Source organism: Eleginops maclovinus, chromosome 19 (assembly GCF_036324505.1).
Source record: "Eleginops maclovinus isolate JMC-PN-2008 ecotype Puerto Natales chromosome 19, JC_Emac_rtc_rv5, whole genome shotgun sequence".
NCBI classification, from domain to species: domain Eukaryota; kingdom Metazoa; phylum Chordata; class Actinopteri; order Perciformes; family Eleginopidae; genus Eleginops; species Eleginops maclovinus.
Window position 1 is genome coordinate 6,637,511 of NC_086367.1, and position 16,287 is coordinate 6,653,797.

General features: G+C 40.7%; 1 protein-coding gene across 1 annotated transcript in view; it reads right to left on the minus strand.

Annotated features, from left to right (window-relative positions):
* alk (ALK receptor tyrosine kinase) overlaps nucleotides 1–16,287 on the minus strand; it is a 373,391-nt gene that overhangs the window by 56,929 nt on the left and 300,175 nt on the right. Inside the window, exons 6-9 of the mRNA XM_063908860.1 lie at nucleotides 12,364–12,495; nucleotides 5,056–5,190; nucleotides 2,576–2,679; nucleotides 654–826 (exon numbers count right to left, since the gene is read on the minus strand). Coding sequence (XP_063764930.1) covers nucleotides 654–826; nucleotides 2,576–2,679; nucleotides 5,056–5,190; nucleotides 12,364–12,495 — 544 coding nt within the window. The remainder of the gene's footprint in view (nucleotides 1–653; nucleotides 827–2,575; nucleotides 2,680–5,055; nucleotides 5,191–12,363; nucleotides 12,496–16,287) is intronic.

A 16,287-nucleotide genomic window follows, 5' to 3' on the forward strand; every position in this document is an offset into this window, starting at 1 on the left:
TTCTATTTAAGCTCTACAAAGGTCAGTGCGCAAAAACTGGCAGGTTCACCTCGTGGATACGGACATGACATTCTAATTAAGAGCCAGGCACAGCTGAGTACATAACCCAGGAATCAAAAATTAATCACTCTCAGGGGAGCAGGATTATCCAAGCTCGAATGGCAAAGAAACCAACAGTGAGGCACACAGAGAGGAAATGCCTTATTTGGGGTTTCTCTTTTCCTCGCTTTACTTTATTTAGTTTTAATTTACCCTTTTTTGAGGGGAAATCCGGGCCATAGCTAATTGGAAGGCAAGTGTAGAGCACATGGTATTGATTTGGACTCCCTGAATCACAGACAAGTTGAATAAAAAAGAGAGGACTGCATTTTGTTCAGTCCCTATGGGATTCATTAATTCTGCTGAGGTGAGAGGCAATGTTTCCAGGAAAAAGGAATGTAAATGTTGGAAATTTGCATTTAGGAGAGACGACAAGAAGCAAGAATAGCTACTTGGTTCTGTTTCTTAGGAATTTCTTGTGGGAGCTCTGGACGTCTGTTGGATTGAGAGCTAAACCACTTGTTGGCTCTTAAACACCTAAAAGTGCCGGTTTAAAGCATTCGGTCAGTCATGCTTGATATAATGGTGTTGAAACAGGTGAGTGTTTATTGTACCAGTCGGCCAGCCCGTAAAGGGGAAGTATGATGAGTTTCCAGCCCTTCTCAGTTTTGGGCTCGATGGCTGAACGCCACAGTCTGCGCTGCTCCTCAGGGCCTGTAGTGTTCTCAGCGATCCACAGCGACAGTGACCCCCTCTGTGAGCCCCCAGAACACAGCCAGAACCGCATCTGTGGAAGCAAGCAGGAATTTCATATTAGTAATACAGTGGAATATGTAGTCAAGGTAATCATAAATCCAGAGTGTTGATTTTTAAAAGGTATACGCTGAGAAGTAAAGACGGCACATTATTTGAACATATTTTACACAAGTGTATTACGTGAGCTCAATCAGAAACAGCCGTCTGTTCTTTCCCAATTATTCTAAGATTAATAGAATTCAATGAGGATCATTAATTGGTGTCATTTTGCTATCTTCGCTGGTCCTGCATGCCTCAGCACAAACAAATCTAATTTTGTTAATTCTAGGAGGGATAGGGAAAGCGTAAACCTGCTTCAAATTAAACAACACACACTGGCCTCAGCAGGAATTAAATAGTAAGAGGAAGTCTGAATCTAAATCTCACTAACAAGAACGGGATGTGACCATGTCCCTGTGCAGCATTTTCGGTGGCGCCAAGAACATAAATCTTCCTTTAGCATTTAAGTGGAACAGATGCTGGCTTAAAGCTTGATGTAGAGACGACCCTGTACTCCACAACTGTACTCGGCACTGTCATGATCACCGCTCGCATTGTGCCTGTGGACAGCAGGTTGTCATTCTTCTTATCACAAACCCGACGGACCACATGGTGAGCGTTTAAACGTCTAGATAACAGGAGCTGCACAGTGCACACCGGGTGCCACATAAAATTGAACATGGTCTGTAGCTAATACCCAAAACTGATATCCTCTACGTAGTTGTCCAACAGCGGACAGGCTAGATTTAACAGCAGCGGTTCAGTGTAGAGAAAAGGATTTAGAGTGTTAATCTGGAATCATGGCTAATCTTTGGCTTTGCACCAGGAAGCTGCATGGAGCCTGCGATGGTGTAGAACTGCCTCCACTGCTGTCCACACATATCAGCCAGCTTTAATTCACAGAAGGAAGGGGCACATTTCTCCTCCTACATTTGTATAATTTTTTTGTTCTGGTTTATGCCTCTCTGTCTTCCCTGCTGCCAGTGTCTTTCCCTTGACGAGACTAACTTTATTTACCCTCAGACTGTCTTATTATCTTGTTTTCTGACCTCACGACCTTCCTGTTACCTTCCTTCATTTCTGTGTCTGCTTCTGTCTCCCCATTCGCTATCTTAATCAACTCCGAACGTGCAAAGTACACATGCAGAAGGCCAAAGGTCGCTGTGCAATGTTAGAATTACTTACAAGACTTTAAATGAAGGATAGAGCGGCATCAATTTAAGGCGTCAAGAACAGAACCGCCCTCAGAGACCTGCCCCGGGAGCTACATGATGTGAATTATGCATGATTTGTAATATTTTGTACAACAAGGTCAGAAGATACAAATGTGTGATTGACGAGGTCAACCTCTGTCTGTTAGTTTCTCTCAGGAAAGGCAGATGGCACAGTGTAACCCTGCTGTCTTAACACATTACTGTTTGAGCCGTTCCTGAGGGCAATGAACATTCAGAGATGTATTATATGTTCTACTCCTACAGAAACAAAAAACTGCAGAAAAAAGCTGTTTCAAAAACAGGGCTGCAAACTCATCAGGTATACAAGGGGGTGACAAGGATCCCAAGAACCACCTGAACCCCTGTGTGGAAGCCAGGGAGCTTATAATCAGAGTGAAAAATCTGCCAAGCTAGCGTTTAAAAATATGCATATGTATGTAGCAACAGTAACTAGGTGGGGGGGGGGGGGGGGGGGGGGGGGGTCTGTGCATGTAATGAAGATTCATTCTTCCGTGTACTTTTCTCACCGTGCATCGAGAGTTTCTGAGAGGCGGGGGGAAGAGAGGGCTCCTCAGGACTGCTGAGCTCCGCTGGCCTTTGGACTGGCCTCCTTCCACACTGAATGTAGAACCTTTAAACACGGAGAGGAAGAAACACTGCGTCAAAATAAACAATAGTTTATATAAAAAATACATAAATAACAACGGGATTGATTGTCCGTGTATAAGAGTAGGAAATAAAGAATGCATATATTTCTAGGAAAAAATAGTAATCAGTACATTCGTTTCATAAATTAAATAAGACTCACTGTATACCAATGGTGGGGGCCCTTGATCACAGTTTTAAGGAGCATTCTGAGATTTGTCGGGGCCTTTGTCACCCTATATTCCTGAGCTTTGTGTGTATCATAATGTATGTATTCATGAAACATAGATGCATTATAATGTACTGTACACCTCTACTCTACTCAAAACAGATGTGGTCTTCATAGAAAGTGTTAGAGAATAATTTTAGTAAAAAGCACAGTTCAGTGATAGCATATGAAAACATAAGTCTACATGTTATTTCAGGTGACTGTGGCAGTCATTTATTAAAAAAACAGAGCTCAACTCAACAAATATTCCTTAAATTATAATGCTCCATTTTTAGTTTCCCCACACTACCTCTGAGACTTATGCAAATAGAAGAGAACAAACACAAGCTCAGCAAACCAAGACTTTAAAATCTTATGGAGAGACACGCTGGAGACTCTGCCCTGACGATGAACTGCAGTTGTAGGACACCGAGTCTATGTGCTGGAGCTTTTAAACCTGCTGGGACTCTGTTTGTAGCAGCACACTGAGCTCGGAACAAGACGGCATGTCCATGTCTGACACATCAGACATTTAGGTTATCTGTCCTTACTCACTGAAGTATTTAAAATCATTGTTTAAACACTGTCAACTCCATTTAATGAGGCATTAACACTTCTGCAATAACAATTAAAGTGAGCATGCATTTGTCATCACTTAATCAGAACAGTGTCTATGATATCATAACCCTGTTTAGATCCCAGTGGATGTTGGATTGTACAGAACTTTTCTGGGATGTCTATATCCAGGATAACTGTCATTTAAATCCACCCAAGTGAAAACATGGAATTGATTGGAAATCTTTAAGCCAATCACAGTGTTTCACATCATCTGAAGTTGATTGCAGTAGAACCACACCCCTTAAACTGAGATCCTCAACGTGTGCAGCAAGATGTTGGAGATCTTCTACCAGTCTGTTGTTGCTAGTGCACTCTTCTTTGCTACCATCTGCTGGGGGGGCAGCATCAGAGTCGGTGAGACCAGCAGACTTAAAAAGCTAATTAAAAAAGCTGGCTCTGTCATCGGCATCAAACTGGACCCTTTTGAAGCTGTGGTGGAGAGGAGGAACAAAATGTTGTCTATCATAGATAACCCCACCCACCCTCTCCACCTGCAGCTGGACAGACAGCGGAGCTCCTTCTCCAACAGACTGCTCCAGCTCCACTGTCACAAGGACAGGTACAGGAGAACATTCCTGCCCACTGCAACAACTCTGTGCAATAATTCCCCTCTGGCTGGCAGAAAACTCACTGCTCCATAGCCTCTCTGTAAACTGGATATAACATGCACAATTTACACTCACACTTTACATTGTACATTTATATTATATTTCATTTAATATTCCATTTCATTGCACTATTGTATCTGTATTTCTTATTTTTATTATATTGTATTTTGCTGTTGTAACTAAAACATGTCCCAGTTTGAGATGAATAAAGTATTTCTGATTCTGAGTAGAACCACACCCCTTTTTCAGCAAGCATGGCTGACTGCGACAAGGAGAAGCACAAGGTTCGTTTTGATCAATGTACAATAAAGACAAGTTCATAATTTGCATTTAAACTGGATTCAAAGTTAAACGACATCCTTTATTAGTTATTCATGTCAACATGTAATATGAAATAAGTATAACTTTTATGCAGGACAACAAATAAAGAATATTCTTTTGAAAGGATAGGAGATCTAAATGCCAACGAGATAATGCCAAAAATAAGCTTATATGTCATCCTGTTAATTATGCACAAATAATATCACAGGAGACTGTAAACATGTATATCATATTTATCTTTAGTTTTTCCTTAAAGTAATACAAAATATAGATATTCAATGTATTTTAAAGAACTACTTTATTGTCCAATTATAAAAGAGCTAGAAGTTATGTTTATTTTGTTCAAAAAAGAGCTCTCAAGACTAGTTAATGCCAATTTAATGTTAGGTGTTTTGAATGAGTTTAGATCCTGTGTCTACTTAAATGGACAAAACAAATGATTGTGTTTTAAATCCATTTTATTATTGATTTTAATGATCCATGACTGCATTAAGAGTAGAAACACACCATTACATTCTCTTTGTATTGAAGACAAGTGAGTTCTGCATAAGTGTGTGTGTGTGTGTGTGTGTGTGTGTGTGTGTGTGTGTGTGTGTGTGTGTGTCACCTGATGACGGGCAGCTCTGTCTCAAAGCCTTGGATGGTGTTTGCAGTCTCCTCCAGGAGAGACCCCGGCCCGTTATTGACTGCCAACTGCACTCGCCCTCTTCAAAAGAGCAGTAGCTGCCATTGAGGAAGTGTCCTGGAGCGGGACAGTGGAGAGAGGATATATCAGGGGAGGAGAGGAGAAGATGGAATGGTGAGGTGGGGGTATTTAATGAGTGGATCAGCCCAGCAAGTGGGTGAATGAAGAAAGGTTGGAGTGAACAGTGACAGCCAAACTGCCAAGGAGAAAAAGGACGGGGGTGGTGTGGAGAGCAGGGATGGAGGAGATGAGCGACAGCGAAGGCGAAGAGGTTGAGAGGAGAGAGTCACACAGGGGGTGCAGACTAATGGCTCACAGGACTCGATGTGTTGCTGAAAATTAGGACTGAAGTGCGATGGGGTGGTGTGTGAGATGACGCTCAGAGTGCCTCTAAAAACGGGAGCAGAAAATGGAAAAGGCCTGAAGTGTCCAGAGGGGGGAGATAGGAAAGAGTGGAGGAAGGAGGAAGAGGGTCCGAGGGAAAATGAGAAAGCTGAGGTGGTGACATAATGTGTTTTTGGGGGTTGGCAATCAACTTGAAATCACTTCACTGAATGGTATGAGCATCGGAAGCCTTTACCGCCACCAACTATAATTTACAAAGACAGTCTATGTGCTTGCAGTACAGTAAAAACGGTTAATTGGATTGTGCAGTGTGTAAAAAGCATGCTTGTGTAACCACAGAAACGCTGCCTGCCTATTTCAATAGTGTTTTTTATGAATGTATTCCTTGATTTTAAAACAATGTCTCTCAGTTATGTTTGGTTAACTGACAGAAAATAATCTAAGACAAAGTTAGTGTAAATATTGAAACACCCACATTTTTACCCATGGTAAGCTTCGGATTACATTTAAAATTTTCAGGTCTTTTTTAGGTTCATTTTCACTTGCAGATAACAAAGCTGTAGAGATATAAACCTTTTGAAATGTCTTTTTGGATGGAAATTTGTGTTTGGTCGATCATATCGCTTTAAATACAATGACGCATATCAATGAAAAGCCATTTCTGTTATTTCTCTTTACATGAATGTCCTACTTGTAATGATAATGTCGGTAGGTCCCAGTTAAATGGGCTACAGTTCCAAAGTGTATTGTCCAGCTTCAGGTCAGGCCCATATGCGCTGTTGTTGGCAACACTGAATTGAAACTTGAACATATAGAGGAATGTCATGATGAGTCCAGGTTCTCTCTGTGGAAGATGGATAGAAGGGTCAAAGCATAGAGACATTGAGGAGAATGGTTTTGGTGGGGGCAGTATCATGATGTGGGGCATCTCAATTACTGGCCAAACAAGGCCTCACCTATTGAAGGCAATTTCAGAGCTGTCAGATATCGGGAAGAGATTCTGCAGCCAGTGGCAATCCCATATCTCCACAATCTGAGACCTGACCCCATACTCCAAGATGACAACGCATGCCCCTACAGAACAAGGGTTATCACAGACTACCTACAGAATGTGGCAGAGATTGGAATGGACTGTCAACAGCTAGGACCTCAACCCAATTTAAAACCTTGTCGGATCAGCTTGGGTGTGTTGTACGTGCTAGAATTACCAGCACAAGCACGTTGCCTAACCTGCAGAATGAGGAAAAGGTGGTGCCAGGAGGCTGTGGTTACTGAAGCACCTTACTGTTGGTTGTTTAATGAATGGGGAGTAAAACTGCCAACATGACATTTGTATTCGTTGTTACTGAAAGGTAGTTGGTCTGTTGAGCACAGACAATTGTAAATTTGGCACATTTGTCTTTAGAACCACCCATATAATCAGCTGTGCTGCTCATCCCACAAATGCATTCCAACGAAAGTCGGCCATTATTGTAAAAGCATATAAACAGGCCCTTTGAGACATGATATAAACACATATCAGAAATCTGTTATCAGGTCACAAAAAAAGAACCCATGTTGTAAAAACTGAAAATAACTCTCTTTTTCTTTATTATTATGGTAACAGGTTGAGGTGCTCTATAAATATTGTGAAAGTATCAAGATGGTTGAACACACAACCACTTTTGAGAAACTGTGCCTACAATTGAGACTTCTTGGCTCCTGTAAGGTCATGTTGTGACAACTATACAAAATATGTGTAGAACGTGCAGCTGCATTGCCATTACAGTCGTTCCCTTGCTCCAATGATGAGGCTGCTGTCACGGTCTGTCTGTTTTCCTGTTTTATTTTGAAAAGTGTTCACCCCCTGTCTTATGTCTGTGTCTGCTTCCTGTCTCTGTGTATCCTCTCCTGTCTGATTACTGTTTCTGTTCACCTGGTTCCCTTGTGTTTTTCCTGCCTTGCCCAGTGGTGTCTTGTTGTTTGATTAGTTCTGCATGTATTTAAGTTCTGGTTTTTATGTGTTTTTTGTGGATTCTTTGAGTTAACAAGGAAGAGAGTGCCGGTCCGTTTGTTATTTGTAAATCTTGAATAAAGGTAATTCTCAGCGGTTCAAGCCTTATCCATGCTGGACTTGCATTTTACCTGCCATGCTAAAACATAACAGAGATGCAAAAAAAAAAGCACCAGTGAATTTCGAAATTCAAGTACATACATGTAATTTCCGATAGACACTATGACAAAATGTAGTTTTCTCAACATTAAAGCATGTACACATGTTGCAATACTGAATAATAATATAATATTAATAAAATAATGTCTTTTTAAAATCTGTTAGTTAGTTTCTCTAGAGATCCATTTTTTTCCCTTTATGTAAGTGTTGCTGCATGTTTAAAATTCATTTTATACCTTAAACTTTAGTTGGTAACAGTTGGGTGGTTTTTAGTTTCATTTGAAGTTTTCACCTTAAGTCTGCTTTTTGTTCCTTTTATCCTGAGCTACCGACTGTGAGTGCCCATTACCTTTAAGGATCTCTAAGTACCCTGATAACAGTGTGCATTTTGGAAATGGCACCATCCAGGTAATGGAAGTCTCAACATAGATCTTAAAGCAGGTGCTCTTCAGAAAGAAAAGCAAGAAAAAGTCCTTATTCGTCAATGACACTGCGGTATTTAAATGTGTTGTTTATTATACAAAAGGCTTTTCATCATGGAGCTAACTTTTTTTTATTTTAAAGAAATATAGAAGAAAAACACCAAAAGTGTGGCTTTGTTTTTTTATGGTATTTTTTTCACAAGCTTCCCTTGGCTTTTTGGGGTAATAAGTAAACATCATGTTTTTGAGTCATTCTCCTTGTTTCATATACCAGTAAGTGTCACTTAAATATCTTCTGCAAAGTGAAGACATGCAAAGTCACTCGATAGCTGCTTATGCCATGAATAAAAAAGACTGCGATGATGTCCCCTCATGTGTCACTTAGTGCCTTTTGCCACCCAAGTTATCAATTATAACTGTTCGCCATCCGTCTAGTTTCCCACTCTCAAATGGATTCGACCCGAAACACTTTATTTAATGAGCTGTGAATAGGGCCGGCATAATCAGTCTTTACACATGTAGAGTAAAGTGTCATTCAATTAATAATGTCACTTTAATGTTATGTCGACACTTCTCTACCAGTGTCTGCCATGACAACTTGACAAGAAAACATAGTGTATAAAAAGTCATGGCAGGGTCCATATAATAAAGTTTGGCAAATGGCATCACATAAACAATGCTCTTGTACACTGTACAAAGTGTATGATAAGAGTTTGTAGAGCTATGATTCTTTTTCAGGTCAAGTCAATTGTTTTCTCTCTTCCGTAATAAACAGAGACAAAAAGAAGACATTTTGCCATGATAAGTTATGAAAAAAGCGTGGGCAGATGAATCCACTACAGGCTAGATTACTACCCCATGTTCTAGGTACACAAGCTGTGTTTCTACATAAAGGTCCCGGAACTATTCTTTTGTGAACTAAAACGTTGCTTTAGTCTATTTTTTTTGCTCGTGACTATTACAGCAAGGACTCAAGGCTCCTAAAGATGGCCTGAAAACATATTCTAACTAAATAAAGAGACATATTACCAGCTATTATCCTTGCTCAAAATCTCACAAGACTGATGGCTGGACCATTTTTAGTTACCTATTCGAGATGTAGATTCTTTTTTAAATAGCTGTTGATGATGTCCTGTGAATCAACAGTGCTTGACCAATCAGAAATGTTTTGCTTAGCAAGACCTCACACAAAGTTCCCAAAATTCCGGGAAATCCGGTGGTTACGATAGCATAATCATTAATGGCTACCATTACATCAAAGACATATCACTGGTCTTACTGCGCAGGACCTACTACTTAACATTTCTGCAGGCATCCACCTTTGATCTAAGCGGCGGTTCTCTGTAGTTGCAGGGAAACAGTAATGTTAGAAAGCAGTGGGGTGTCAGAAGAACTTAGGCCGACAAGATTAAGTACAGGAAGCTCTGACTCTCAAAGTGTGGAGGATGTGTTCATGCATAATGATGTTGAGGAAGGATGGTGAGGGAGATCCACAGGGATTTGATTTTCCTTATATGTCAGGGATCTCTGTGATTGACACCAGCTAAGTTTGTTCCTCCTTGCCTCCTCCTGGCTTTTTTTCCCGTTAATGAGCCTTGGCACCTCTTACGAAGGATTTACATAGATCAAATCAGATGAAGATCAGAGAGAATAGGGCATCAGAGAAAGGGAACACTATGATTCGGATAGCGGGGGGTAATTGTGACAAGTGATGGAGATGAAAATGGAACAAATGCAGAGCCTCAGGTACTGTAGACTGTGGGTGACAGCGAGAGAAAAGAGACACATGTGAGTATCACAGCGGACTCACAAATCAACTATGGATTGTCAGTCCTTGTCCTCGATCAAAACGCATAAAGGGTAAATCTAATTTAAGAATGGATTGAGAGACAGAGAGAGATTCAAATGACAGTTGGCCTTCACGCATCTGTGCACTCCCAGCATGATCAGGGCACTCAGCGGAAAGGTGTGTGGAGATGTGGAGAAAAGAGCTGTCACATGCGTAATATTTCCTGACAACTGACAGTCTTATAGCCTTGTCTCCACAAAGTTTTCCTCAAGGGATTGATATGAATATAATAATGTCATAATGAACACACTCAATTTAACTTATTTTTTACATTGTGTAGAATTTTACATTTGCTCAACTAGCTGAAGTACTTTCAATCACAAGCAATTTAATTGATTAGATAGCCTGTTAGCTCATTCGCTAATTTCACTGGAAGTTAGCATACAATGCGGAACATGCTAACTTCCTGTGGCATACAATAACTTAGAAATTTGTTCTCAAGGTACATTTTGTCCTGACAAAAGAAAGAAAGAAAGAAAGTTTTTTGCAAAGCCATCAGAAGTCATTGTGGGCAGCATAAGAACACTGGCTAATAATGGACAAGCTACCAGCATTAGCCAGGAGTCACACAGAATACCTGGAGTGTAGTATAATGTGCTAATGTTTTGACCGACAGGGATGTCATTGAGAGCTTCACCATGTCTTTACCAACCACCATGTCTTTACCAACCGTCCCCACCCCACGCCTCCATGGCTTTTTGCTGCTCTGTTCCCAGACTCTGGAACTCCCTCCTCCCACACATCCATCTGACACAATCACCATATTCAAATCCCAACTAAAAACCCACCTGTTCGAATCTGAGTAGTCACTGTAGTGCTCCCCATCATCTGTTTCTCCTGGAGAACCTATCCCCATCATTTGTGTCCACTTCTCCATGATTTCCTGTTTGTGTTTTTATCATGTTCTGTTGCTTTTACCCCTTAGCATATATAAAACATTGTACAGTGTTCTTGGGTGTCATGAAAGGCGCTTTAAATACAATTTATTATTATTATTATTATGAGCCTGAGTCTTCAGAGGGTCCCTATGCTGTGGAGGACGTCCTGCCTCGTTCCTGTGCCTGTGACACTGTGTCCCTGTAGCTAGATTTTAAATTGAACATTTGTTATTTAATTTATGTTTATAAAAATAACCACTTGTTATTCTTATATGTTGCAATTGTCACCAAATGTAATTTCCCCATGGGATTATTGATTGTTTGATTGACACTAAATGAGTTGCATTTGGACACAGTGCTATGTGGAAATAAGTGGGAAGCGTTCCCCTTCTAAGACCCATACGTTTGTGTCAAGTATCATCCCTGTCTTCTCTCTGTTTGTTACTGACCTGAATACACTATTACCCATCTTATTATGGTCTTTACAACTCATCATCTATAGAAATATGTCCCTGTTATACTAATCAATTGATAAAGATGGTAACAGAAAGTAGTCAATGGCTAACCGGATTTGTATTTTCCTGATTATTAATAATGCTCAAATGTCCATTTCTGGCTTCCACAATGTTACACACAGATACGTAGGCCCTCTTATTATGTTCAAATGGAGATTATACCCCTTGGGTTATTCCCTCAGGCCAATTAGCCCTGATAAGTCCTTCGGCAGGAGGAGAAAGAGCTTCTGGCTTGGATTTACACCCTCTCATTACCCTCTTATCTCTCAGCTCCTACGGTTAGCAAACCTATGAGCGCAAGGGAGCAGCCATTGTTTTAATAAGCACCACATGGGAGGCTGACCTGCGCTGTGGGTAGCAGGCAAATTAATTCTGGTCATTTTAGTATGGGTGTAAACTGTGAAATCAAACTACATCATTAAAAGATAAACAGTGGGGGTAAGAGTTTTGAACTGTGTATCTGTTAACCGTGAAGACAATGTAAAAACGCAAACAAGCCAGAACACGACTAAAAAAAGAAAACCTTGACACTCACAAACAAGCACAATGACACACACACACACACACACACACACACACACACACACACACACACACACACACACACACACACACACACACACACACACACACACACACACACACACACACACACACACACACACACACACACACACACACACACACACACAGGGCCTGGGGGACCTCTCTTGTGAATGAGATGTCAGCATACTTGGCTAGTGTTCCTCATAGGCCTGGAGAAAAGCAGAAAACAAATGTGCAAAGAGATAGAAATAACAACCATGGAGTATGTCAAGGGTGAGAAATGCTAGTCTAGATAGATACGCTGCATTTTTTCCCCCTGCCTTCCCCCTTGCCTCTCTTTTTTTCGCAGACGCTCAGTTGTTCCTCCGATAGGCAGCAGGATGTAACGGCTTCATTAATGACAACTCACATGGATGAGCAATTTTACACGGTTTTGATCCAGACATGAATGCAATAAGGACAGCGGACACTCCTCTTGCACTTTCTCATCAACAGCTGTGCTCGTGTATCACAGTGTACTCACGACAGAGGTCGCCTTCGTCATCGCCGAGCGGACAGTCTGTGCTGAAGTCGCACAGCTTGTCCAGTGGGATCTCCGGTCCCTGGTGACAGTGGTACTGGCCCTGCAGTGTGACGTTAGGGCCGGGAGCGGGTGCTGGAAACAAGGGAAGGGAAATAAAGAGTGTAACACGTTAATGAACTTTAATATTTATGAGCCAGAGCTAGCAAAAATGCTAATTAACCCTTTAACCCTAGATAAAACACAAACACAGCATACGACACCACTGCAGTTACCAAAGAATCAAATATTTCCCCTTTGATTGGAGCGGGTCTAGCTCATAGAGCAAGATGGATGGATGTCATGAGTGATATTTAGTTTTACAGGAAGCAAAACAGTTCTTTTTGTATTTCAGTCAGGTTATGTAGCTTGTGGAGTGATCTTAAAATGGTAAACAAAAAAGGCATTTTACCTTGAAAGGATATATTGACCCCACGATACTTTCAAAATGTGAAATATCTTTCCTCTCAGTAACACATTAGAACGTGTCACCTCTGGAAACTTTTTTACTAAACCATTTATTTTGATTTAATAGAGGTATTTCAGATTTACTGGCACAGTCCTGAACATGAGTCAATGCAGAGGTAAGTAAGTTTTTATAGACAAATCCAAACATACTAAACGTTCCCTCAGACATTCATTGCTCCTGTTACTCTTGGGAACCAAAATGTTTACACTGTGCAGCAAAATGAAACGACTGAAAAATCTAACTTTAGAGCCAGAAAACAGCCGAACCAAGTTAATTTATTGAACATAACAGCTAGATTTATATGTTGGACACAAAACACAGACGCTGAGGGAAAACATTACTTACACACAGTAGAAAATATACAGTTACAGCTGCATAAAAGTGCATCAGTCAGTGGCAGAGGCTAATAGAAGCCCTGACTGTAAACCCTGTATGACACCCTGTAGCAGAGTGAATAACTTTGGGCTGCATCTGGCTTTGAGGACAGTCCCTATCCATCAGAGGAGGAACACCGAAAACAATGACCTAGATACTGTATCAGACACACACACACACACACACACACACACACACACACACACACAGATCCCCGGTGTCAACACCTCAACTGTAACCCGGGTCATTTGCATACATATGCAAATCAGAGGTGTGATATCTGTAGGTTGTGAAAACTAACTGCCAAAAACAGCAGAGTGGGAAAACTGTCCTCTGATGGGGATCTGTGTTTTCTCTGTCTCTCATAGCAAAAAACAGTAGGAGAGATTCTTATCTTGAGTGACTGGCTCCGCTTACTGTAGTTTGCCCTTGATCTGCAATATGTAGATTTGTTCTCTGCTCAGACGGAAGTCTGATAAGGTTGGAGACCATGACAGGACAGGCAGTGTGGAGCAATGCTGTTAGCTGGGCTGACAAGATAGGCGGTAATGCTACAGTAATTTTAACACAAAGTTCGTAATGAGTGTGCTCTTTGTTATCAGTTAGCATTATATTCAGGATGATACACTTTTTCTCAAGATCACACGTAGGGCGATATGCTCACAGATGTGGCAGGACAAGATTAAGTGGAGCATAAATCAACGAGAAAAACATTTGCGACGTTATGGGTCGGAGGGAAATAAACAAAACAACAAAAGTGTCAAACCCCATTAATCAGTGTCACTACTGTATCTGGATGCTATGCACCTAGATTGCCAGAGCTCCCCAGACAACAACCAAGATAAGACAAAACAATATTACAATTTGAAGATAGAAGAAATTATGCTCGATGTCAACTTTAACTACCTTTATTCGAGGAGTTATAGGAACTTTTTACCCACAAAATGAATCACCCTGTATGACCCTGTCTGGCAAAGAAAACTTGCATTTTCTCGCATGCCTCAATGGTAAACAAAGAACCCAAAAACAGAGAAAGGTCTTGATGAATTGAAGTAAATGGTGGCCTAGTTTTACAAAATCAAAACTATTTAAAATAATTTCCAAACTTTCACATAGCTTGTTAAGTACAATCCAAAACAAATGTACCCAGTGGTACAGTAAGCTTACTACTCCACAAACACATGCATTTTTGCTTAGACCTTTAAAACACACAGAATAAGTCACATTGCTCAGGCTTTGATTTGTGTAATTCTGTATATATATACTTTGAGTGTATAAGTGCAATAACGATAACAAGTAATTTCAAATTGCAGTGCACTATTAGCACCCCCATGGTTGCACTTATAACGGTAGAGAAGTTGATTGTAGAGCAAAAGACACAGCAGCTGTTGGGGTTTTTCCGGTGAACAACCCTCTATACAAACATGACTTATTTTCAGTAGCTCGCCTGGTTTATTCAGTTATTTAAACAGTCTGAAAGAAAGGATTTGGTACCAGGAGCGATAACTGCGTTGATTATTTGTTGTGGCTGCACAACAGCCTTATTTGAATGGTCTATCCTGTAGAAATGATCACAATGAGCATGTAAAAACACACTGTAGCACATATCAGTGAATTTATCCAAATTGACACAATATTGGATTGTACATCCTGGGTTTTGAGAGAGCTCTTAACGGATGATATAGCTTTGCTGCTGTTCCTTTATTCTGTTTTGGATACTAATAGTCACCTTGGAGCAATGTTAGAAAAACAAGTATATTGATCAAATTCACGGTTGCACAGTGGGAGTATTTGATATACAATTGCACATGTTATGGGTAAATAATTCCTTTAAAGAGGCCCTATTACGCTTTTTGTAGTGTGTAATATAGGTTTTTGTGAATGTAAATGGTTTGCAAAGACTACAATCCCAAAGTTCCCCCCGAGAAGGAGTTTCTCTACCACACACTCTGGTCTGGTTTCAGACAGAGGGTGAAAAGAGGTGCTGCAGCACAGGCAGTATGAGAACAATATGCAGACGTGTCACAAAAGAGGCACTAAATACAAACATCAAACTAAAATGAGGATTATAGGGCCACTTTGATGATACAGTTTGTTCATGTTACTGCAAGCTTTAGCAGGTTTGATCTACATACAATTTAAGAGCATCCGGTGCAAGGGGCCGAGGCCAAATGTGTGGGTGTATACGTTGTAATTTAATGTGTTAGGCAAAGTGTGTCAGCTCAAACTATAAAGCAAAAGTGGAATTAATTACCCGCTCGGGAAATATGTAATATAAAAAGTTTAAGCACACAATAAAGTACTCAGTTGCAGTAGAGACACCAGTAGTTACTGCCACTATTGCATGGTAGTTGGACAGAAATGACTGTCTAGTTATAATGCAGTAGGCAGGAGTTACACAGCTACAGTACGCCTGATTTGCAGCACACTGATATTTCTGTCACTGTGGTTCGAAAACCTTAAGCAACAGGGGAGTCAACTCAATAGATTAGAAAGAGGGGGGTGGCATTTTTTTATTGGACAAAACACACCAGCCAAGGGCTTCCCACAGTCCACTATTGTGACAGCGCCTTAATGGAGACACATTAACCAGTCGGTGAATAGAAAGGGCCAAATTCTTTGAAAACATATAAGCCGTAAATGACTTGGATAATGAATACCCTTTTTGAAAAGTCTTTTGTACATCCTAAATGTTCGCACACGTGACATTTACAGAAGAGCAGAGAAAAAGGCTAATACGGCATTTGTTATTCAGAGGCCACACGGATGCTTGTTTGTTTGCGAGCAACTGTTTGAGTATAGACACACTATATAGACAACAATATTGGGACACTCTGGTATATGGGGGTTGTTTTGGTGGGGTTGGCCTCGGCCCCTTAGTTCCAGTGAAGAGGATTCTTAATTCTTCATCTTACCAAGTCATTCTGGACTATTCTATGTTTCCAACTTTGTGGAAACAGTTTGGTGAAGACCCTTTCCTGTTCCAGCATGACTGTGCCCCAGTGCACAAAGCAAGGTCCATAAAGACATGGCTGGATGAGTTT